The sequence below is a fragment of the Clinocottus analis genome, unplaced genomic scaffold (assembly GCF_023055335.1).
Source record: "Clinocottus analis isolate CAN_PGR_092001 unplaced genomic scaffold, fCliAna1.0.p SCAF_20, whole genome shotgun sequence".
NCBI lineage: Eukaryota > Metazoa > Chordata > Actinopteri > Perciformes > Cottidae > Clinocottus > Clinocottus analis.
The window spans coordinates 6607561-6630903 of NW_027175932.1; the positions used below are offsets into that span (position 1 = coordinate 6607561).

General features: G+C 42.5%; 2 protein-coding genes across 6 annotated transcripts in view; one reads left to right on the top strand and one right to left on the bottom strand.

Annotated features, from left to right (window-relative positions):
- The first annotated feature begins 1593 nt into the window (after positions 1 to 1593).
- LOC137791865 (zinc finger protein ZFP2-like) lies at positions 1594 to 5428 on the top strand. Its single transcript, XM_068587064.1, has 8 exons — positions 1594 to 1686; positions 1871 to 2073; positions 2339 to 2449; positions 2585 to 2680; positions 2883 to 2993; positions 3132 to 3252; positions 3401 to 3604; positions 3687 to 5428. The coding sequence occupies exons 1-8, from the start codon at positions 1650 to 1652 to the stop codon at positions 4712 to 4714; spliced, it is 1911 nt and encodes a 636-aa protein (XP_068443165.1). The 5' UTR covers positions 1594 to 1649; the 3' UTR covers positions 4715 to 5428.
- cacna1c (calcium channel, voltage-dependent, L type, alpha 1C subunit) overlaps positions 5212 to 23343 on the bottom strand; it is a 174273-nt gene continuing 156141 nt past the window's right edge. For 4 of the 5 annotated variants that reach the window (XM_068587062.1, XM_068587061.1, XM_068587060.1 and 1 more), the window contains 11 exons: positions 22969 to 23070; positions 22653 to 22780; positions 22234 to 22374; positions 20963 to 21327; positions 18685 to 18804; positions 18442 to 18581; positions 18220 to 18317; positions 17329 to 17425; positions 17041 to 17149; positions 16770 to 16926; positions 5212 to 16429 (listed from right to left, as the gene is read on the bottom strand). In XM_068587062.1, the coding sequence (XP_068443163.1) occupies positions 15923 to 16429; positions 16770 to 16926; positions 17041 to 17149; positions 17329 to 17425; positions 18220 to 18317; positions 18442 to 18581; positions 18685 to 18804; positions 20963 to 21327; positions 22234 to 22374; positions 22653 to 22780; positions 22969 to 23070 (1964 nt within the window). In that variant the 3' untranslated portion in view covers positions 5212 to 15922. The remainder of the gene's footprint in view (positions 16430 to 16769; positions 16927 to 17040; positions 17150 to 17328; positions 17426 to 18219; positions 18318 to 18441; positions 18582 to 18684; positions 18805 to 20962; positions 21328 to 22233; positions 22375 to 22652; positions 22781 to 22968; positions 23071 to 23343) is intronic. The other variant, XM_068587063.1, reaches the window with a different exon arrangement.

The window sequence follows — 23343 nt, forward strand, 5'->3', positions numbered from 1 at the left end:
GAGAAAAGAGAGACGATTATTTTCATGTCAAAATAAAAGCCAGTAATATGTATTATTATTTACGGTCTTTTAATTCTCATTTACAGTCTTATATGATGCAAACACATCGCAGAGTAACGTTAGAAGAAGATTAATTAATAAATATGAATAAATACACCTGGTTAAGTTAGCAACAGTAGAGACTACAGGCAGTTTAATACATGTATATATGTGCACAGCAAGAATCAACTGTTCAATTAATCGCTGCATTTTTTTAATGCAACACAGTTCGTAATATAGTTTAATCAAGTAATTTGTGTGTGTGTAGAGTTGATCATATTTCATTGTTTTATCGTATTGTGCCGTTTCTTGAGTGAACACAGAGCAGAGCCTGTATGAGACCACAGTAACGGTTTACCTTTCTACCAGCAGGTGGCGCTATTTCATGTATTTACTTGTTATATGCGATTTTCTCTGTAGCTACTTTATGAGAAAACTCTCAACTGAAAGTTGTTCTCTGAATACTACTGTTGTTGAGTCACACAATGTCATTTTAGGATGTTCTCAGGCGGGAAGTTAGTTGTTTAAGCAGCAAATCTGTGGTCTGTTTGTCAAGAATCATCCGATTTAACCTTTTTAGTACGGAGCTTGTCGCCAGCGACATAAAGTCAAACGCAAACTGGACCTGCTCTGAGGTCGTGACCTGCTGTTCTCAGCTAAACAATGTCATGACCTGTGGCTCTGCAGTCATGACCTGCTGCTCTGAGCTAAACAAGGTCATATGACCAGCTGATGTAAATGTTTTAGTAACCGACATGTAACCTGGGAAACCCAACGGCCTTGTTTCTCAGTTTCACAGGAACAGCAAACTACCTTAATTAATATATTATTATTTCTATAATCAGAATCAGCTTTAGGTGTGTACACATTCAATGAATATGACTTATCTGAATGTACATGCAGAAATATAGACATACGGCTGAAAACAGGCAACAACGTCTAAGAATCATTTGACTACTAGAAACTATGTGAGACATCTTAGAAATGTGAGAGTAGCTGTGCTCTCCATGTTTCAGTTTGATAACATAAGTCATATAGTCAACTCTTGAAAACAGTGTTCACACACAACACAGAGCTGAATCCTTCTGGAGACCAAAGTGCTACGTTCAAAGCGCTCTAAAAACAGATCCTTACATTTGTAAAGTAAACTTGTAATGCAGCCTTGTTCATGCTAACCTCTACCATGCAAATGTCTATGGCAAAGAGATTTTACTGTACAGTTTTGGAGAAAAGTGACTTCAAAGTCAGCTTCAATGACATAAGGATATTTATAACTTCACAATTTCCAATATTCAAAGGGCTATAAAAACAGATCCTTACATTTGTAAAGTAAACTTACAATACAGCCTTGTTCATGCTGACCTAAACCATGCAAATGTGGATGGTCATGAGATTTTACTGTACATTTTTGGTGAAAAGTGATTTCAAAGTCAGCTTCAATGAAATAATGATATTCAGAACTTCACAATGTCGTAAACGTGCTTTTATTTTGAAGGAAAGCGCGCTGGCCAGGATTGGTTTTCATAACATCCGTTTTACCCGGAAGTTATGAGTTTGCCTCCCCGGTGTGTCGGATAAATGCAAGAGATGGTATTTTGCTCATTGTTGAGATGTTTTTAGACGAAGAGATGTCGTGGAAAAGCAAAGGTTTGTGTCAATAGTTATCTATACAACTGCTAATAAACGGAGATAGACATTTTACAGGAAGAAAGCAACCTAAATACAGTTACTTACCTTAAGCTAACGTTGCTAATCCTTTGAAGAGTTGTGTTCAAATCGCTTGTAAATAGTCATTTCAGCCTCTTCTACCTTATTCAAATGTCCTCTGCAGGCCCCCTTCTTCCTCCGGCCTCTCTCCGGCTGCTCGTCTCTCCAGTGCGACTCATGTCTGCTTTCATATGGCGAGTCGTGCAGCAGCACAGCGTGATGCAGTACGACAAGCTGGTGGACTTCATCGGTTTGGCTACAGAGACCGTCCCAGAGCTGCTGAGTCCCAGTCAGAGAGCTCAGCTCATCCTGGGCCTGAGGGCGAGGGTGAGGCACCTCTCTGAGCTTCTCACCGCAGGATGCCAGTGATGAAAAGATGCTGCTGTCTCAGTGGCTCTCAGGGACACTTTTGACGTTTGTAGTGGAGGACAATCATGACACAAGAGGATAATTATTCCCATTTCTACTCATTTATTTATCAATGTGTTTTGTATTTGTCTTAGTTGTAATGTTTGTTCGTATTTCTCCTTTCTCCTAACAGAATCCATCTTTTCAATGCTGTGTAATGCTCTTTCCTTTTGCCTTGCTGCAGCTGGTGCTGGAGCTGTGTCGTGGTGATGGCGTTGCCAACTTGCAGACCATCCAGAGCCACCTGGATAAAATCCATGCCTGCAGCGCTGAACTGAGCTCCACTGATCAGATGGTTGGTTTTATTTATAGAAATCACAGAGCACACACATTTAGAAATGCGGGATGTGCTCATCGTCCAACAGTAATTATTTGTTGTGCCATTACTGGTGTAAACTCCTCAATATTCTTGTTGTCCATGTCTTGACAGGCCAGTGGAGATCTACTGAAGACCTCTTACATCAACTTTGCCGGCCTGGTTCAGAACCTGTTGAATGTTCCTTTTGAAAAGGAGTTATTCTTCCAGGTGAGTCAATGAGAAATGTGAATGCCTTAAAGATCAATGCAAAGGATTCAGAGCTCCTTCGTCAAGAGAAAAGACGCATGAAAAAGATTTAATGTTGATCAGCTTTTGAAGAAAATGTATGTGCTATTCTGTTGTCAGAGAGGATCAGAACATTTAAACATTCAACCTTTTTACAGCATTGATGTGTTGGCTGTTTCTGCAGGAGGTTTTTCCCATAAACTACGGCTCAAACTATGACAAGCGACTGCAGCAGCTGGTGTCTGAGTTCTTGTCCCGACTGGAGCAGCTGCTGCTCACACCAGACCTGCAACAGGTGATCCTGCTTTTCACTTTTTTATGTGTGCATTTTGCGCCGCTAGATGAAACTTTTTTTCTGCTTTTGTTTGAAGTGTGTTTAATTACTGCTTCACTTTCCAAACGGCATCTCTGTGCTCTTCTCTATGCGTCTCAGACTGCAGCATGGCTCACTGAAACCACATCATTGTCAGAAGAATTTGGACAGAATCTGTCTGAACCTTTTGCCCTGAAGAGTCTGCTGCTTCATCACAAAGAGTTGGGGACTCTTAGCACTTGTAAGTTGAACAGATAAAAAATAAAATATATATTTTTTTAAATGTAGTTTCTATCTGATCAAAAGAGTCTAAAAAGACGGTTCTATGTTGTTTCCTTCTCTCTAATGTGTCTCTTATGTAATGTGTAAAATGTCTTGGTCTCCTTCAGCTCCTTCCAGCAGCGAGGAAGATATCCTTTTGTCCACTCTGGCTCTACCGGCTCAAACTGGAATGGAGAGGTTCACTGAGCCTTCCAGTGAAGATGATGATTATGACAATGAGGAAGAGAACCTGGCGTTGGAAGATTTAGATGGAGACTCGAGTCAAAGCTCCGACGTCACTGCAGATGATTGGTTGCCAAAAAGGGAATCAGGTTAGTCAAAGTTGTTTGCAGTAGCAGACCAGAACAGAGCCAACGTCTTATTTAATTAACTTCCTGTGTTTCATGCTTTCAGGTCCTCTGTCCCGTCTATTCATCTGTCCTCAGTGTTCATTCACTCACCGCATAAAGAGGAAGGTCCAAGAGCACATCCAGAGTGAGCACCACCTCAAAGCTCCCTGTCAGAAAAAAACTGTGAAGAGAGCCAGAGCAAAGACTCAGCAGAAAAGTAAAGACTTGAATGATGAAAAGAAAAAACTAGAAGGCATCTTAGAGAAAAAGAGGAAACGCAAACAAAAAGGCGGCGTTGAAACAAAGCGTGAACGTAAGCAGAAGAAGGACAACTTAGAGAACAATGAACAACGTAGGCGGAAAGAGCCCATGGGGGAAGACAAACGGTTCCTGAGCACGCGACACGTCAACAAAAACTTCACAGAGAAAGAAACGAAATGCCTGAAGTGCGAGAAGGTTTTTGAACTCCCTAATCAACTGAAGACTCACATGAAGCTTCACAGCTTCCCGTACTGCTGCACCCAATGTGAGAAGGGATTCACCAGCCCTTCGGGTTATTATCAGCACCAGAGGCTCCACAAGAGAGGGCGGATATTCGTCTGCAGCCGGTGCAACAAGGGGTTCCTGTGCAACTATTCGCTCAAGCAGCACGAGCGCCTGCACGAAGGCCCCACCAACCTGTGCACCATCTGCGGGAAAAGCTTCAGCAAAGCGGGAATTACGAGACACATGCAGATGCACAAAGGGGAGAAGAATTACTTGTGCACCACGTGCGGGAAGTCCTTTTTGTCGTCCGGGGAGCTGCTGCTGCACACGCGGTCCCACACGGGCGAGATCCCGTACACCTGCACCCACTGCGGGAAGGGCTTCTCCAGCAAGAGCCACCTGAACGTGCACACGCGCTCCCACACGGGGGAGCGGCCGTACCTGTGCGCCGAGTGTCCGAAGCGCTTCCTCACACTGAATTGCCTGAAGAGACACACGCTCAGCCACAACGGGGTGAAACCGTTCAAGTGTCCAAACTGTGAGAGAGAGTTCTCCCAGCAGGGGAATCTGAAAAGACACCTAGCGACTCACAAGCCCGACACGTAAAGTAGACGCAACGCTAGAGAGCAGGATGTAGTCATAGTTAGCACACTTCCTAAATAAATGTTATTTTTCAAACACTTTTTAAGGTGTATAGTTTTTGAGTAATCAGTAGTATTCGAATTTCTTTTTATCTGTGTTGGGTTCTTCATTACATACAGTTATCAAACTGTTGTCATTGATTAGTTTTAGGCTCCTATTTTGTCACCTTTTTGCCTTTTCTCCAAATTCTGCACCCTACTCCGCACCATGAGTCATATTCAACTGTGAGAAAAATATCTGTGTGGAGACTGTTACAGACAGCTGAGTTTAAACTTTAGAAAAGATGTGAGTTGCCATATATATATTTCATTCTTTAAATCCTGTGTGCATCAATTAACTAAAAATGTGACGGCAGGTTATAGTTCCTCTGTAGTTAAGGAACAGTATCGGTGATGAATAAAAGACCTGAAATGCAAAAAGAAGTGAGAAACACAGATGTAGGAAATGCAATTTATTTGCAATTTTTTAATAACATCATTCCTCAGATAAAAATGCAATGTTACAGGAATATACATCAGATATTAATTTAAAACTTGCTTTCAAGGGACCATACAGTCTAAATATACTTTTTCCTTTTTTTATTTACTGGTAGCGTGCGTTATAAGCAAGACAGACTCTGTCACCAATGACAGACTGACAAGTTACAGATACAAACTGTACATTACTTATTTACAAATAAACTTTTTGTTTGGTTTTTCGTTTCACTTTTTATTGAAAATAGGAGTAGAAAAAGTGATTGAATTTATATTCTGATTTATTTCATTTGTGTTCTTTCCCTTTCCTAAAATGTAAAATGAAGTGAATGAACAAAAAAAAAAAGAACTCTCCTTTAGAAAAAAGAAAGAAGCAGAAGAAGAAGGAAAAAAGGGTGTTAACTGTGAGACCATGCGGTCATCACTGAGGAGACAAATGATGTTGGGCCAGTGTCACTTAGCAACCTCAGAACCAATGAAATCCCTCAGAGTTGAGTGGGCGTGGCTTATGTTTAAGAACAGTTACAAAATGACCACCTGCCTCCAAAGCTACCGCAAGTACAATAACACTTGTTACTTTTTTGACCATAAATAGTGCTGTTATTAAATACTACATTTAGCAGTAGTGTTACTACTAATATTACAACAAATTGGTCTCTGTGTGAACACCTCTCTCCGTACAAAACAATAACAGACTTCTCTCTGACAGAAAACAAACAAACAGCTCAATCCTGTCAAAGGCCCTTTAACACTTTGCATGAGTAGTGAAGAAGACTACGAACAAGATCATAAGACACTACTGACCAGTGGAGAACAGAGCCACATAGCCATGGCATTTACCCAGTAAATAAGGAACGGAAAAGCCTTCATCAAACACTACTGAATATGGATCTGTGGATCTCTTGCCATCGAATCACCAGGATGGCTAAAACGAGATCATACTGCCTCGGTAAAAGTGTTTGAAATAAAATCACGCCTGCATGCTGTTAAAGAGGCGTTTCCACACCAGAAACAAATAACTCCCGGAAGAAAACACTGGTAATGTACACGCCGCTGCTCTCAGGGAGGCCGACTCATTCATTAAAGCTGCATTTACACACACAGGCACACGATACCTGTTTGTTTCTAACTCTTTGTGGTTCAGTATGACTTCACTAGCAAAACGTTTGGACAGATCCTATGTGCCGACGAAGGGTACAAATGAGATATTTTGTGTGTGTCTGTTGTGGCCCAAACTGAGATAGCTATTAAACACGCCCCTCCAGTAAGGGCTGCTTGGAACGAAAAGAAAAGGAAAATATCCAAACAGAAACCAGTAGTCTGACCCTCATTTCAAAAGATATGTGCGTACACCGGTATGAGCATCAATGCGTTCTACATTCAAGGAAATCATCATCATCATTACCATCATCATCATCATTGGTGGTGCAATGTTAAGTAGCTCTTATCATTTAAAACTAGAGGGGATTAGCAGATGCAGGGAGGCACAGACATGTGTGGTTCCACTGAGCTGTTTTACCACCAGAACCGCTCGCAGCGAGTCGACGTCCTAAAGCTGCCGCCACACCGCCACAGCTGAGAGCTGTTAGCTGGAGTCATATCCTGAAGAAATAGAAACACTATGGTACAGAAAACTCCTCTCGTCAATCGGCAGGCTTCTCCGTTGAAGTGAAACACAAAGAGCAATCACTGCGTCAGACTCAGAAATTCTAATATGTGCAAATATGAATCTCTTTTATGGTTTATTATTGATTTGAGTAACAATAAGAGAAGGAATGAGTGATAAACACAAGGCGTTCAAGGTCCTTCCTCCACTAACAGTCGTCCTTAATGTTCTCGTACGGGTGCTGCTACTACCTTTACGATCCTTTATGCTATTTCTAAATCTATTAGGCAAGCAAATATATATATTTGGTTCATTTTAGGACTCAGCAGACAAGGAAAAAGCAAGTAAATAAATATCATTGCCACGTCGAATTTTCCCAGGACTGATTGGTGAAGACATAACATGCGTCTACAGACTACAGAATGAGCCAGTGCAACACAACATCTAGAGGGCCGGTCAGGAGTCAATTTGCCTTTAAAATCCATACGACAACTTCTAACGATAACAAATGGGTTGTGTAACGATCCTTTTCAAGATAATCGTTCAGCCTGATGACTAATTTCTTGATTACTAATCCATCAGGTGTCGGTGTTGTAATCACAATCTCCACTCTTGTTTCTACCCAAATGTTTGCCCTGGCAACACACAGACGAAGGCTGACAATCACACAAAGAAACATTCATGTGTAGAGTTTAACAGCATGGTACCCTCCAGACCTCATCTGGCCATTTTACCCTCAAAGAACAAGATTTGTTTTGATCATCTGCAAAGTTCAGCTCCAAACTATTATTTAATATAATATAATTTAAACACAGCTGTTCTATATATAATATCTAAAATAGAAGACATTGGCAATATAAACTTGTATTTCATAATATATTCCCTCTTTTGCTTTCTGTTCCATTTCCCAAAGCTCCTCTTGTTTCTCCAGAAAAGGGAATTCATATTTTAATCAGAATTAATTGGACTCCTACAACAATAGGCTATGCAGATTTTTTTTTACCAAGAAAAAAAGGAAAATAAAATCTATATTCAAAATAGTCCTCTTAAAATACTTTTGTCAGGATCAAACAATGATTAACGAACACTTCCGTTTACAAGAAAATATAACGTGCATCTGTTGTGACGATGGCAGATTCACACGAGAAGATCTGAGTGACCACGACAGGAAGCCTCGCCCGCTCTGATGATGATTGATATGTAGCACACACCTCTGTGTCATTTAGGATAAACACACCGCTCTCATATGTTTTATTGTACTATTTGTGAAAGCATGTTGGATGACATCTTTTCTTAATCCTCATGTACAGCAGCTCTTCCACACAAAAGCAAAATAGTCAAGATGCAGAATATAAATTAAACATTTTTAGATCAAATCTGACATTAAAACAATTGGATAAACTGTTCTCTTGCAGACATATCTTTCTTTCATTGCTGCATTAACCCACAACATCATTTCATTACTCCCCCTCCACATATATAGTTTAAGTCCTCTATTCCTTTCTTGGAAGAAACAAAATAGAAGCTACATGGCTCAAAGCATAGCGATATCTAGTCCTTGATAGGTGGATATTTTTTGGTTTGATGTCTTTAATAGCTTTACTGGTGCGTTTGAACAACAAGTACAGTGTGTGTGTGTGTGTGTGTGTGTGTGTGTGTGTGTGTGTGTGTGTGTGTGTGTAGGCTGATGGAGGACTAGAGGAGGTGAAACAGGTCTCTTGGTGCTACAGTAGGAAAATGTCCAGACTTTGAACTGCGCCGACTGGTTGCTGCTAGTTTACCGTCTTCCAGCTCAATTCACAAAACAATTTACCAAAAGCAAACGCGTGCTAGATTTCAGATCTCTCCCAAATTGCTTAATTTAGCTTGTGAAAGGCATTTATTTTGGTACCGAACTGTCTTTAAAAGCTGAACTCTTACTTCTGGAGTGCCTGGTAATGGATGCATTTCCAGGTGTCTCCGCTGCGGTCAGAGATGCCATTTGGTTATTTGTGTTATGCAGCTCGTGAGATTTAAATCTCGCCATATTGGGATGGACTGAGGAGCCACATCATCTGGGAATCATCCAAACCTGTTGTGAAAAGACCTACAAGCCCGTCGTGTATATGCCGTCAGCTGAAACACACAATGTTCCATCCTCAGTAAATATAACTACATTATTCCCTGCTGGTTCCTTTTGGTCAAACATACAGTCAATAAAGTGGGACTGACCCTCAGTCAGTAGGATTATATAACACATTTTCATATTTCACTAACTACATTCCTAAATACATGTCTTGCCTTTCCCTTCCTCTAACATTCTGGTGATTAAATATTACATATTCATATATGTCTTGCTATTATATGGTACATGGTGTATAAAAAATATACAATCATTGGCTAGTGGTGAGACAAAAGATATCATTCACATAGTACCAATACTTTATATCCCAAGAGAGAGAAACCCATGCACATATACCATTACTTGGATATATAATTCCCCATGTATGGACTTAAACCACCCAGAAATTCAAACATGATGAAATAAAACCTCCAACAATCCCCAAGAGATGCTCTCCATCCAACATTTGGACTCAAACACCCGCTGCTTCCCATTGTCATCAACAGATTGTCTTCCATCAAGCAGAAACCGCAGGCCTCTATTCTCTCTCCCTCTATGTGACTTGAACTGCACTCGTTATGGCAACACAGCTGCAGCTTATCAGCCTGATTAGCAGCCTGATAAACTGGCTACTAGCAGGGAGGCAGAGCGCACGGGCACGTAAACACACTCACACGCGATAGACAGGTGGAACTAATAAGGTCAGTAATGGCTGCATTCCATTTAGTGGTGGCACACGCCGGTTTACTGGCACACCATGATGAAAATAGGCCGCGATTAAAGTTAACAGTTGTGCTTTTTGGACCAAATGTCAGCTGTTAAAAAGGAATATTACTGGCAGGGAGGATAAAATAGATGCAATTCCATAAAACACTACTCGCGTACAATCTGCCTACATAATCTTAATGGTATGTTTTTGTAGTTACACTTATTGGAAATGCTGTATTCTGATAATTTTCTAGAACTGTCCCACCACCATGTGCAATTTTCTTTAGAGGCCTTGAGTTTAAAAGACAGGGGCAGAGAAGGTCTAAAGGAGAATTATTGTTTGTTGAATTAAGGGAAATTTAATTGGAGCTGGACCTATACTTTGTCTAAAAGTCAGGATATCGTGAGACAGAATTACTGAGTGCGATGGAATTTGGACATTTGGACAAGGTATTTGTCTCGTTTAGGTCTTTTCTCGGCCTTAGACAAATACAACTCATATTTCTACTGTTCTGGTCTTGTCTCAGTCCAGATACTCTGTGGTCTTGATCGTGACTTGTTCTCGGTTCAGTTGGTCTCGACTACAACATGGGCTGCGGTTTAACCTGTAGATTTTAAGTTGATGTTTTTCCATGTATATTTTTCACTTTGTGCTTGAATATAGCAAGTAAGCGATCAAGTGTGTATTTACTATGTAGCCCCAACCTCTGTGTTTGTGTGCCTTGACTTCAATCCACCTATATGTTTTGTAAAAACTACTAGTTACAGGTAATTTGGTCCATTTCATTCAATATGTCCCCACTAGTCCATCTTCCAAATGTCAGATGAGGAAAAGCTAGAAGTTGAAGACGGAGACTATGGCAACACAAGTTGTGACACCGGTCTAAACGAGGGAGTAAAATACTGAAGGTTGTTTATCTTTCAACTTACAACATGAGCTCTGTCCTCTGGGTTAGGAATCAGAAAATGTACTCGGAGCCCATAAGACACAAGATATGCAAAATCACCTTCCGAACAGCCTCCACTGCTGTGCAGTCAAATGTTTATCTAGAGGAGAAATACTGATTTTAATCCTATTTACACAAAATAGAAATAGCTACTGTCGTGATGTATGATATGATACTTAACCTGATCAAAACAAAACGACTGCAAAACCCAACACGCCTAACGCCAACATGTGAACCTCATGCAATACCAACACAGCTCAATCCATTAAAAAACCAAGAGGAAATGAAAGTAAGAGAGGGATGCCGTCTGACTCGTATTGAGCCAGGGAGTTGAATTTAGTGTTTCTTTGCAGCTGAATCCTCAAAGATAAACAATCAGCTTTGCATCCTGGAGCTACACTGGCTGGATGTCAAACCGCAAGCAAAAACACTCATTTCAAGTCTGTCTCAACACACATTTTAGACTGCAGATCCATCAGCCTGGCACGAGAAAGATAAATAAATACATATTTACTATACTGCACTGCAATGCACCTGATTTCAAGTATGTTAGGTTTCTCTGGCGTGGAAACCACAGAGATCACTTAAAAATGTAACAAACTGAAAAAAAAAATACATAATTTATGATATTGTCTTTTCTTACTTTTCACAAATATATTAACTTCAGGGAACCTACAGTCATAGTTATTGCATTGTTTTTGCATATCTTGTGGGATGCACGATTACACCCACTCATACCGTACACTGCAACACAACAGCTCAAGAGTTCATTCTAACCTAAAGTGAACGTTACAACTGCAATGCTGCTCCACGCCACACGGGGGCACAAAAGGCTTCTGAAGCTCTCGCCCCAGCACTTGAAACCACAGAGCCTTCAAACCTTAAACAGACACAACGAAGCCTGGTTTGGCACTTCTGATTCGCAGGGTTGCTCTAAATGGGCGAGTTTCTCTATAATATGTTAGTGTACATCGATTGGGAACGCAAAAGTAAAAGATTTGAACCAAATGTAGTTTCTGAATCTCCTTAAAGCTGAAGGTGATACTGAACATTTATGAATGGGAGTCTTCCCATCCGATTTGAATTGTTTTAAACTTGGTCGGTCTGCGTTGGATAAATTATTGATTCATTAAAGTACAAATTGTAAATGTTCTGGTTTCTTATCAAAACTGCCTGGAGTGAGTAACATTCACATCGCGGCTGACAGAAGAAGTAGAAAGCAGACAAACCTGCTGGCTTCTTTGTAGCAGTTTGGATACAAAATCTACTACTTCAAAATGTAGGTGCTTGCTGGTTATATTTATTCTTGAGGATTTAGACCTAATAGACATTAGGTTTATCGAGTAAATCAGCACAATTAACCAGGAGGAGAACATATTTAGTCTTTTAAATTCAAGGTTCAATCAACTTGACCGGGGCTGATCCAACAAAAACCAGAGCACAAAGTGACACTGTGATAACTTTCAGGTTGAAACACTGAACCCTGATGCTTCCCTACACACATTGACACGCTCGGCCAAACCTAAATCTGCTTTACTAACTTTTATACCAAATAAAAGCAACTTATACGGAAACTGGTACGAGCCACTGGCAGCTGAGTAGTCTCTGAGCTTATGGTACTAAGTTAGTTCAATAGAAGTACTATTTGAATGAGGTGCTTTTAGAATAACTGAAAGAAAGAAATGTTGAAGATGCTTGGTGAGGGCCAAACGAAGAAAGGAGAAGAAAAAATAAATAAAAAAACAGACTAAATGTCAGGGAGGGTATTCCTTTGTCAACACAGACTTCTTCAGGGTTTGCAGTATGATCATAACCATAAAACAACAATAGCACTGCCACTGGAAAACACGTTCAACATTCACATTTAGTTTGCATAATAATGTCAGAAGTCTGTTACTGGCACAGGATGCAGTGTATGGCAGTGTGTTCATGCATCCCCTTCCCTGCCACAAACCCGCTCTACGAAACGCGGAGGAATGAGAGCTCAGCAGTCAGACCTCGATGGTGAATTAAAGTGAAAACGAATGGCGATAAGATGAGATGTGATAGAATCTCTGGGTGGGAATTCAATGTCTTTTGAAGTGAGATTTTTAGAGGTAAAATCTATCGCAACATATTTGGAATTTCTTCAGAGCTAATAAGAGAGAAATGTACTTTTTTACACACTGTTGTTGACTAGATCCACTGACATGTATCCGCATGTGAGTGCTGGTCTGGTAAGATAAATACGTTCATTACTAGTGTCCAGTGGACTTTGCATCGGAATTGTGGCGGTAACAACATTTATGTATTTATTTTGTCTTGTTACATCCCATTTTAGACAGCTGAACTGAATCATTTCAGTTTCAAATACTATAAAGTTGTTTAATAAATGTGACAATTGGCACCAAGGATGTGATTCTGACATTAGGAATGTTTTACAGATATAATACCAAGGTGATACCCATGCTCTGTGTAATGTACTGAAGGCTGAGGTCCATAACTGGCTATGGTGCCCTGTGCTCATACCTTCTCAAGTGAATCCAAACTATAATCCAGAAACAAACTAGAATAGAAAAAGGTCAGTGAAAAGTGGTCAGCATGCTACCTTAACGCCACTAGAAGAAAATGAAAGGACAACAATCTCCAGGACAGTTTTCTGATCTAATCCAATCATTTTTCATGTAATCAAACAATTATCACATCTTTTCAATTGACAGTAAATTACCTGTCTGTAGTATATTCTTCCGGTAATCACTTTTCAAAAATGATATTAAAGACAGGGAGCTGTTGTATTTCTAACAATGACAATAAATCATAATGTTTTGTGATATGAGCAGACCTCAGACAAAGAGATGTGATTCAGAAGTCTTGCAGCATCTGTACACCAGCCCTAATAGTTCATTTGGAGTTAAAACTACAATTAAATGATGAAATCATGTGATTATGGTGTGTCACAGCCGAGCGATCAGGGCGTCGCCCCCCCAGTTCATTCATGTGGCAGTGCGATTTTGGTGCTTCTACCATTCAGAGAGACCCTCCACCATAAAGAAGAAAAGCAGCAATTGCCAAAAGGCTTGTTCCCTTCTGGCCAAGCTGCAATGCCGAAACTCACCACTGCTGTAAACTCAGCCGTCACTCTGACCTCGCTGGATTCCTTACGTCTAATAACCTCTCAACAGAGAAATCAAGATAAGTTATGCACTGACAACATTTTCAGAAATAGAGTGGCTTCGGACTCTGCAGCTTGGCTAAAAAGTAAAAACCGTGCTAAAGAAATCACAAAGCTTTGGAAGCATGCCTGTCCATGGTAACCCTGTGTTAAGGAGGCCCATTATCACACACACACACATACACACACTCACGCGCGCACACATACACCCCCGACTCACACAATACCATACTTGTAATGCTACCTTAATTTACTGTCTAGGCTTAAAATCTGCTTTTTAGAATACATAAGTAACCACTCGGACTCACACACGCACACATACGAACTCACATCCTCACACATTTTTTTTTCTCTTCTGGGAAAAATAAATAAATAAATAGATACAATCTGTAAAAGGTGCATACTGATAGAGAGAATGACCCCTCTTTTAGATACACACGCTATCTCAAACATTCGTACATACATACATACATCCTGTACTAAAACGCAGACACACACACACCCCCGCACAAATATAGTTATACACTCACACGCAACCACTACGCCCTGCTTCGATACTTAAAACCTCTTAAAATTCTCCTAAAATAAATTGAGCAAAAATACATTTATGAGACCAGCACCCTGATTTTGCAAACAAATCAAGGATAAATTAAACCAATAACATCATGAATATAAAACAAAATAGTCATGGCTAGCCAGTTTTGCACAATATTGAACTGTTAAATACATAGTGGGCGTGGTCTGTAGAGAGAGCGTGTGGCAGCAAATCCAATAGGATTCCACGCTGAGAGGAAGAGGAGGGTCTTGGAGAAGGAAGTGAGGTTGACTGACGGACAGATCCTCTGTAGATCCATGCCCAGAGTCTGTTTCCTTTTCAGTCGGTCACTCCCGTTCTCTCCTCCACCCTCCGTCTCTGTTGCCCTGTTCGACACACTCGCCTCCAGAGGGCTGAAAAAGCAAAAAATCCAGCGATGGAGGAAGAGGGATGGTGGATTAACCAAAGAAGAGGGAGAAAGGAGAGAGGGAGGAGTGAGGATCGTCGAGGTATGAGGCAGAAAAGGGGGCTCGCTGTCTCTGCTTAGCCACCAAATGCTCCTCCCATTTCCTGTTTGGCAGGAAGTGGGCGTGACCAAACAAGGAAAAGCGGCAGAGGAGGTGAAGCCAGATCAAGGTGACAGGTGTCTCTCGCTGGCATCTCACTAACCAGCGAGTTTCAGAGCTGGCTAGCTTCCTGTAGGCCAGAGAGTGTCTCTCTGCCCGGGGCCCCTTACAGAAGCCCTGTTGTGGCTGTTGGTCCATCCCTCAAATCCTTCCCCCCCTGGCCGGGGGTGGTATGTCACCTTAATCCCATCCCCAGGCTGGCAGGGCTGTGCTCCAAGGTCCCTTTGCTTTGGAAGAGGAAGAGAAATGAGATATCAAACAGGGTTTTCCTCACCCCCGTTTACTCAATACAGCGCTTCATCATCAGTGAACCAAGAAGGAGGAGTTGACCATTTGACCACAAATGTGTGCGGTCAGATCTAATTCCTTAACTGACCCCCCCTCTCCAACAAGCTGGTCTGCTGTCCCCCACCTGGCTTCATGGCGGCCAGACAAACAACAATAACAAGTAGGCAAAGGAAATGAAAACAAGAAACACACTATATCATCTGCAGTAAACCCATGAAAAGGACTTCCTGCTTCTGTTGTTGCCTTTCTACCTTTCTTTCATCCTTAATTTCCCCATTCTTTTTTTTTTTTTTTGCTCGTCCCTGCTTTTCTTTTCACACTTTGAGGACATGATAAAACTGTGAGGCACTTTAGAGACACACTCAGACTCGTGTGCAGAACACACGCACTCACGCACACGTACAAAGAGAGAAAATCATAGATCGCGCACACGCAGACACGTACACACAAGCATACACTCAGATAGTATAGAGTATAGTTTGGTATACTTGACTACAAACATTCACACACATACAAACTCTTATAAACCAACAAAGTCATAACCAGGTGTTTAATGTTGCGTCACTGGCCGCCATTGTCCAGAGCGGTTACGTCTGGCTGAGAGGCAGACAGTGTGTGTGTGTGAGGGGCGGGGACAGACAGAGCCAGCGAGGGCGCTGTTACGCAGCACTGACAAGTGTCAGTCTCTGATGATGTCAGAGGGGCCGGTCGGCCAATCAAACCTGTCAATCCGACTCCTACAAACTCGTCACACACTCCATATCCTCGTCCTCCAACAGCCTGCTGTTCCTCTGCCGCGCTCCTCCAATCACAACCGAGCTTCTGTGCTGCCCCTCTTCCACCTCTTCTACCTCTTCCGCCTCTTCCTCCTCCTCCTCTTCCTCCTCCTCTTCTCGTCCCCTCCCCTCTGCGAGCAGCTCCTGCCGCTCCTCCAGCGAGGACGGCCCGTGGACGGAGCCTTTGCTTCCTCCGGCTTCTTCCTCGCCTTCGCTGACCACGTGGTCCCTGTGCGTTGCTGCTGCTGCTGTGTGGAAGGGGAGGAGGAGGTTGCCGTTGGGGCTGTGCTGGGAGGTGGAGGAGGCGCTGGGCGTTGCGTCCGCGGCGGTGTTGCCGTTGAGAATGTTGTTGGCGGCGTGCTCCATCTCCTCGATGGTCATGTCGCATGCGTCGGCCAACTCGGCTTTGGTCACCTCGATGAACGACGGGTCCTGGGCGAAATGGCCCAACCCCTCTGATATTAGCACCTGGGAGAAGAAAAGAGAAGAGACAAGACGTGATGGAATGGAAGGAGTGGGAGAGAGTCAAAAAAGTCAAAAAAGAGAGTCAAAAAAGATTTTTCATTACCTATCGGTAAATTATTTTCCAGATTAATCATTTGGTCTGTACAAGTTATGAAGCCCAAGAGGTAAAACTATTCGATATTTCACCAAAAACAAATTAATTATATAGCAGACTATATTCATCCTGTGAGGTCTCAACCTCCAGGCTGGGAATCACTGACATAATGAACAGAGAAGCAGCAAATCATCCTAGTTGAGGATTGTTAAGGCTTCATTTAAATGTATAAACTCTTAAAGCACTTACTGCCTCCACCAGACTGCCTGCACTGCCGTGACACAGTGAGCTGGAGTCTTTTCCCACTAGCGAGGGCACTGTGAGCGACACCGGCCGTGGTGGTCTTTGATTGGACACACTGGGGTTGGGACTGGGCACCCGGCTGTTCCCATTACTGTCGCTGTACCTAGGAGCAACACATCAGTTCATCATTATTACTGGTCCTACAGTATCACCCCATCACTGCTACGTGAACTAATGCACTGCGACCTGGAACCGTTTTCAGGGTACTCGGTCTTACCAGGGCCCACAGTTGACAGAGGGCAAGCTGGTATTGAGCTTTTCATGAGAGTTGGAGCCCTCTAGCCTCAGAGAGGGCACTCGCTGGTACGAGGCATCGCTGCCATGGGCTACAAACAAAGACAGGAGAAGCACCCATTAAGAGAACAAACCTCTCGACGAGTACGACAAAGCCGCAGCCCGACAACAATATGCAAATGTCAGGATAATGGATTCAGGGACCCATTTTTTCCCCCCTCCTTAAATAGCGGTATAACTGTGCTGGATGTGTGCACAGGATGCAGTATACCTGTGGGACTGGCTGGAGGCGTGGAGCACAGCCGGCTGAAGAGGGTTGGTGAGTGACTCCGTCTTAGCAGAGGACTCAACCCTGCGACTGCCAGAGCCTGGAGGAGGACAGAGCAGAGCGGCAGCGTCAGGGGACGTTCACATGTTGCGTCTAAAAACGTGTGGAAAAAACACAAAACCGTGCCACTAAAATCTTGTTTATCCGAGGCGCCTGGGGGGTTTCCCACCTGTCGTGCTTAGCGTTACCAAGCAACCAGCAACCTGCGCGTTGCAATGATGCTGATGAGAAAGTTGCGGTAATTTAGTCATTTAATTGAGTAAACTAAGCAAAGTCAAAACAAAGATAAATGGCTGTCCAGCACTGCGAATCCCTCACAGGAGCTTCACTGCTTGATTTGTCTGCGTCAGTTTAGCTGAACTTTCATCTGGATGTTGAGATTTCCTTTAATGGAAATGGTGAAGAAAGTAAAATAATCAGTGGGACATAGAGTAAAGCAGCCCAGAATTTAAGTGCTTAACTTCTCCATACATTCGTTGTAGACTCAGTTTACAGAAGTAAATGTATCTGCCGGCTGTGATTGCTTTTGTCACATGGCTTGGTGCTGCGTGCTTCAGTCTTCCAAAAGTTGAACTATTCTTATCTCCCGGTGCAGCCTCTGGGAATGTTTTCGCACCGTGACGGCGACAATCTCGCTTTTGAGTGCGCCTTCCGCTTGTCTCCGTTGACAACAGTGGATTTGAGGGTGTAAAAATTGCGGCATGTGATCGGCCCCATAGGCGGGAGCGAGAAGGGAGGATTAAGTCTGCTGAACACAGCATGGCGACGACTTCACATTTAAAATATTTCAACCTCAACGTGTGAGTTTGTGAGTATTTTCTGGGCATCATCTACCTGATGATGTACAAGGTGTAGCGGTACAGACGTCTTTTGGGAGCCGTCTGGCCTCGAATGTCTCCTTAGACACTCCAGATGGAAAGACGATCTACGTGCTGACACACACACACACACACACACAGCATGTAAAAATGAGTACAGTGTATACACAAATAGGTTTTGTATTCCAGACTGTAGACTAGTTGTGTAGAAGAGTTATTAGAGGAGATGTCTACTTACCCAGAGTGGTGGGGCAGAGGAAGACTCTCCTGGGAGACTGCCACCCTCCTTCTCCTCCTCTTCCTCCTCTTCTGTCCTCTACCTCTTCTCCATCCTCCATGGGATTCAACTGCTTACACGTTTCATCGTGATACACCAACCTAAAGAGAACACACGGACGCACAGAGAGGAGTACATGAAAGACAGGCCCCAAAATCACTCAACTTTAGCGAGGAAAATGGTGTGCGTGTGTTTCAGCAGTACATGTCAGAGGAGAGCGAGTGGTCGTCCTCCCTGTCGTCGGCGTAGCTCTCATCATATGTCTCCTCCGTTGACCCCTCGCCTCTCCGGATGATTGGCAGATGGCTTTCGCTTGAGTCCGAGCTAACGACAAACAAACAAGCACACAACCGAAACAAACAAACAAACCGACAAGATGAACAAAACAGAGCACAGATGGAAAAACAGGTAGACAAATAGGCAGACAGATGAGAACACGGACACAGAAAAAAAGAAGCAGCTTATTAGTAAAAAAAACTCTTAGCTGAGAACGAGAGACTGAAAAACCCACTGAGGCATGTCGGAAAGGGAAAGAGGACGAGGGGAGAAGAAGAAAATGAAAAAGCTTGAAGGAAAAGAAGAAGTAGGTGGGAATTACAACTATTTTGTAAAAACAAAACGGTAAAAAAGCATTAAAGGCAACACCTGGAATATGACAAACTGATAGCACGACTGAGGCGCAGACATCTTTGAAAAACAAAGATTAGGACAGACAAGATAATGGCTCATAACAGTTAATAATGCTAGTTAATACTTGGAGACCAGTATTGTAATTTAAGCCTTCTGGGAAATTAAGCAGGTACATTTTATGCTGTTCTCATCATTTAAAATGAAGGCCAATAAAGTCCTGGAATCAGATGCTGTCTTTCCTACTCCTCTATTAGAGAAGTGGAGGCAATGCCTACATTAACCTTGATACAATTTTGTTTTTTCTTGAGAGACAAGCTTAATCTAAACTCTGCGTGTACTCTGTATTACATTGTATTCTCTTTGTAGTCCAAAGATGTCTTGTCCCCCTTAACTGTCCATATCTGTTTCATACTCCAGACTTAAGCTTTAAGGAGACATCCTGACATTTGAAGTTGTATATTTTCTTCTTCAACAGATAGTTTGCTTAAGTGTTAGAACATGTGAGCTCCATAAAACCATCTGTTAATGAATGGTTTTGTTTCAATCAAAAACAAGTCATAACAAAGTTTGCTGTGTCCATTTATCTTCCCCATGAACACCCACCAATACAAATCATTTGTTTTTTCAACCGCCAGCTCATAAACTTCACCTAAGAACTGCCTGGTGAAGAGAAAATAAATACAATTTCTAAATGTTAAGATGTCCCTTTAATCCACAGTTATTTAAGCTGCTCCACAGCAAACTCTGGGTTAGAACAGCATCCGATTGAAACCGGAGTAACACTGTTCTGGATCCGTTTGATCAAGCTCCCTCCACTTGGTAGCTGGGCGGACGTTTAAAACCCAGGTGATGAACCAAGGAAATACCAAAGCAAAAGCTTATACTGTATACAAAATGTTTTGCCAATGAAAATAAAAAGGACCGGCTAGCTACGCCTGGAAGCTGCAATGTTTCTTCAGGAGAGAAATAAATGACCAAAATGAACAACTTGCTGTTCTCATAGGCTTCCCAATACTTTGTTTTTGCAATTGTAAAATAAATTGTAAAGCTAAGTAAAGCTATACACATTAGGTTTGTCCTGAGGGTTGTGCTCATAAAGCAAATCTGCCAGTTGGATTGTGTGTAACACTGAGAAAAGTCTATCATGTGTCAAACATGGAAAAGGATTCTACTTAGTGGAGATCATGGTCTTTTCACACATTAGGAGTCAACCTCTGCAGACCAAGAAAATCCAGAGCAAAGTTCATGGAACAAAGAGCAGACTATAGAACAAGGAGCATACGTTGTGTCTAACCCAGACCTGCCACACGATAGCAGAGACCAGTAGCAATAAGAGCCTTTGATAGGAAACATTTGGCCGTGTTGCACCAAACAGTCTATCCGTGGCGTTGGTAGCAGTTTCTGTAGGAGCAGCATAGAGCCTGGCTTTTGCTATAGCAACTAAAGCATTATGTGCATAGCAAATCTCACCATAGCGCTCTGACAGCGATGCCATTTTATGTAGCATTATGAAACCTTTTTGCACGCAGTCAGGGGACTAACACGACACACACACACACACAGTTTCTCTCTGTCCCCTGGCAACATACCGCATGAGGGTGTCATAAAAACACGTCCTGCTTGCCACCAGAGACAAAAGACAGGGAAAGAGAGGAGGAAGGAAAAAAGAAAGTGAAGGAAATAGAGGCACCATTTTCAAACGTCATGCTGGTTATTGTGTTTACAGGCTAGCAGAATAACTGTGAAGACAGTCAGGAGAAAGTGATGGACTTATGATTCTTCCTCCGTTCAAAACCACAAAACATGGGAAAGGAGGAAAGACCCCAACACACCGATTCAATGAAACTCTCACCTCTTTGGAGGAAAGCACCACGCGGACCTTGGCAGCAGGATGGGGGTGAGCGGCTGTCCTGTGTGCCCGTCCACAGTGCTTATGGACGGGCTCGGGAACCGACTGATGCCCTGGGTGGTCACCCCGACCATGCCAGTGTTGTTGGCATTGTTGATGTTGGCATTGGAGCCCGATGAGGAGTAAGAGGAAGGGGTGAAAGTGGTCGAGTCCATGAGCTTCTCGTGGGACGGACTCTCGCCTTCGCAAGGGGAGCCCTTCTGGCTGATGTGCAAAGGACGCTGGGTCGTGAAGGACTGCGGGAAGGAAGCGCGGCCATCGCTCTGGTTGTAGTAGTTGACGTGGTTGCTGAACAACCCACCCGTACGCTGTGGGGTGAGAGGAGAGAGGGTGAGAGAGAAGGGAGAGAGAGTAAAGGAAAGGTGACAAAGAAGATGAGAACTGTGGAAAAAGACAGGGATTTAAATTATGTTTAAGTCAAAATATCTTTATATCTTACTACAGTCAGAAGTACTACACACATTCACTGCGAGCAGCAACAAAGCTCTACCCAGCCACGATGGAAATGCAAAGCAAAGGCCTTTTGTCACAAACTGTGGGGAGGTTGTATTCTCATCTTAGAAATATATCTTTTACACATTAAATCGTTTACATGGGAACTAAATTATTATGAGTCTAAAATCTCCATAATGATTGATAACAGCTAGGTGTCAAAGGAGTGGGGTGATTCTATTTCCAATTAAGTTAAATACAGTTGCAAAAAAATATTGAAAACTATTCATTTTAATCCATCTGTGTCACGCACTGAATGTAAAAATAACAAAATACAGAAGTAAACAAAACAAAGCGCATGAATGTGGCAATGACATTGACAGCGGAGGCTGATAACTCACCCTTGAGCGAAGAGGTGTGTAGGTGTGTGTGTGTGTGTGTGTGTGTGTGTGTGTGTGTGTGCAGATTATGTCAGAGGCTTACAGTTACAGTGCTCAATTGTTGTCTCTATTTTCAATTTTCGGCCTCTATTTTGCTTCTAAAATGTATACAAACAATGATAAATCATTTAGTTCAGTATCTGCAGTGATTGGTAGCCAAGCTATGTGGTTGAAAATGAGGCATTTAAAATGTATTTTTGAACTTCTGAGCACATGCATGCATGTCTGTGTATGTGCATGGAGCAATAATGTGGCTTCAAGCTGGACGCTGATCATCTCTCTCGCGCTCTCTCGTTCTCGCTCTCTCTCTCTGGAGAGTGAGTGAGGGTGTGTGTATCCGACCTTTACCCTGAAGATATCATCCTCGGATGCAGCCGACACAGGCTCCTTCAGGCCTTTATCCAGCTCCTCCTCCACCGTCAGGTCTCCAGAGATGGCCCTCCGGATCTCTGGACCAATGTCATGCAATGTCCGCAGGCCCGCCTACACACAGACCAAACACACACAAGTGTTTCACTTTCATGGAATAACACAGTGACCCACATGGTTATCTAGTTAATGTCAAAACTCTGAAGCAAGGCATATGAATAAAAAACATATTTCTAGAGTTAAATCATAACAAGATTTACACTATATTGCGCCTCTTGGGAGGAATCAAAGCCACAATTTGGAAGATCTACTGTTGTCTTCTGACAAAGCAACACATAGATGTATACAGATGTATAAGCGAGGGTAAACAGAACCCCTGTATGTTTGTGTACCTGCAGAGAAAGGGCAGTTTTGGGGGCCACCTTGGCCACTAGCCCTTGTTCTTTCCTCTTCTTAAACTTGCGAAAATATTCCTGGATGAGGAAGGTAGCGTAGAACTTCCCAACTGTTACCTCGTCATCTGCAAGAAATAATTAGATTCCAGCCATGATTAATGTGCAAAATAATGCCTCGCAGAATTTGCCAGGAAGGCAGTTGCGCATGATGCTGGTCAAAGTATTACAAGAACATTTTAAATTGAGTGTAATGACATTTTCTAGATATGTGTTTATTGCTCAGATATGAAACGGCATTGCAGAGTAAACATACCGCCAGCAGGGGGCACTACTTGATCCAAAAGCTTCATGCTGGTTCTCTTCCAGATCTTCTTCACTATTGCTCTCAGTTCCTCATTGGCTTGCTCCAGGTTGCCTGCATACACACAAACAGTATAAATACCGTCACTTGGCGATTCAAAGGGGGGGATGTCATCTCCCTTGTTTGCAAAAATGACCAAAATGCATGTCCACTTGTTATCATTCTTAACCCACTCCACATCTCCTCGCAGCAGAGTTACGATTTATGGCCTTAACCACAACTATCAGTAGCCTAACTGTAGCAGTTAGGCTACTGATTTAGGCTAACTGTGCAGCTTCCAGGTGAATTACTATGAAGTAAAAAAAAGGTAAAAAAAAGAAAAGAAAA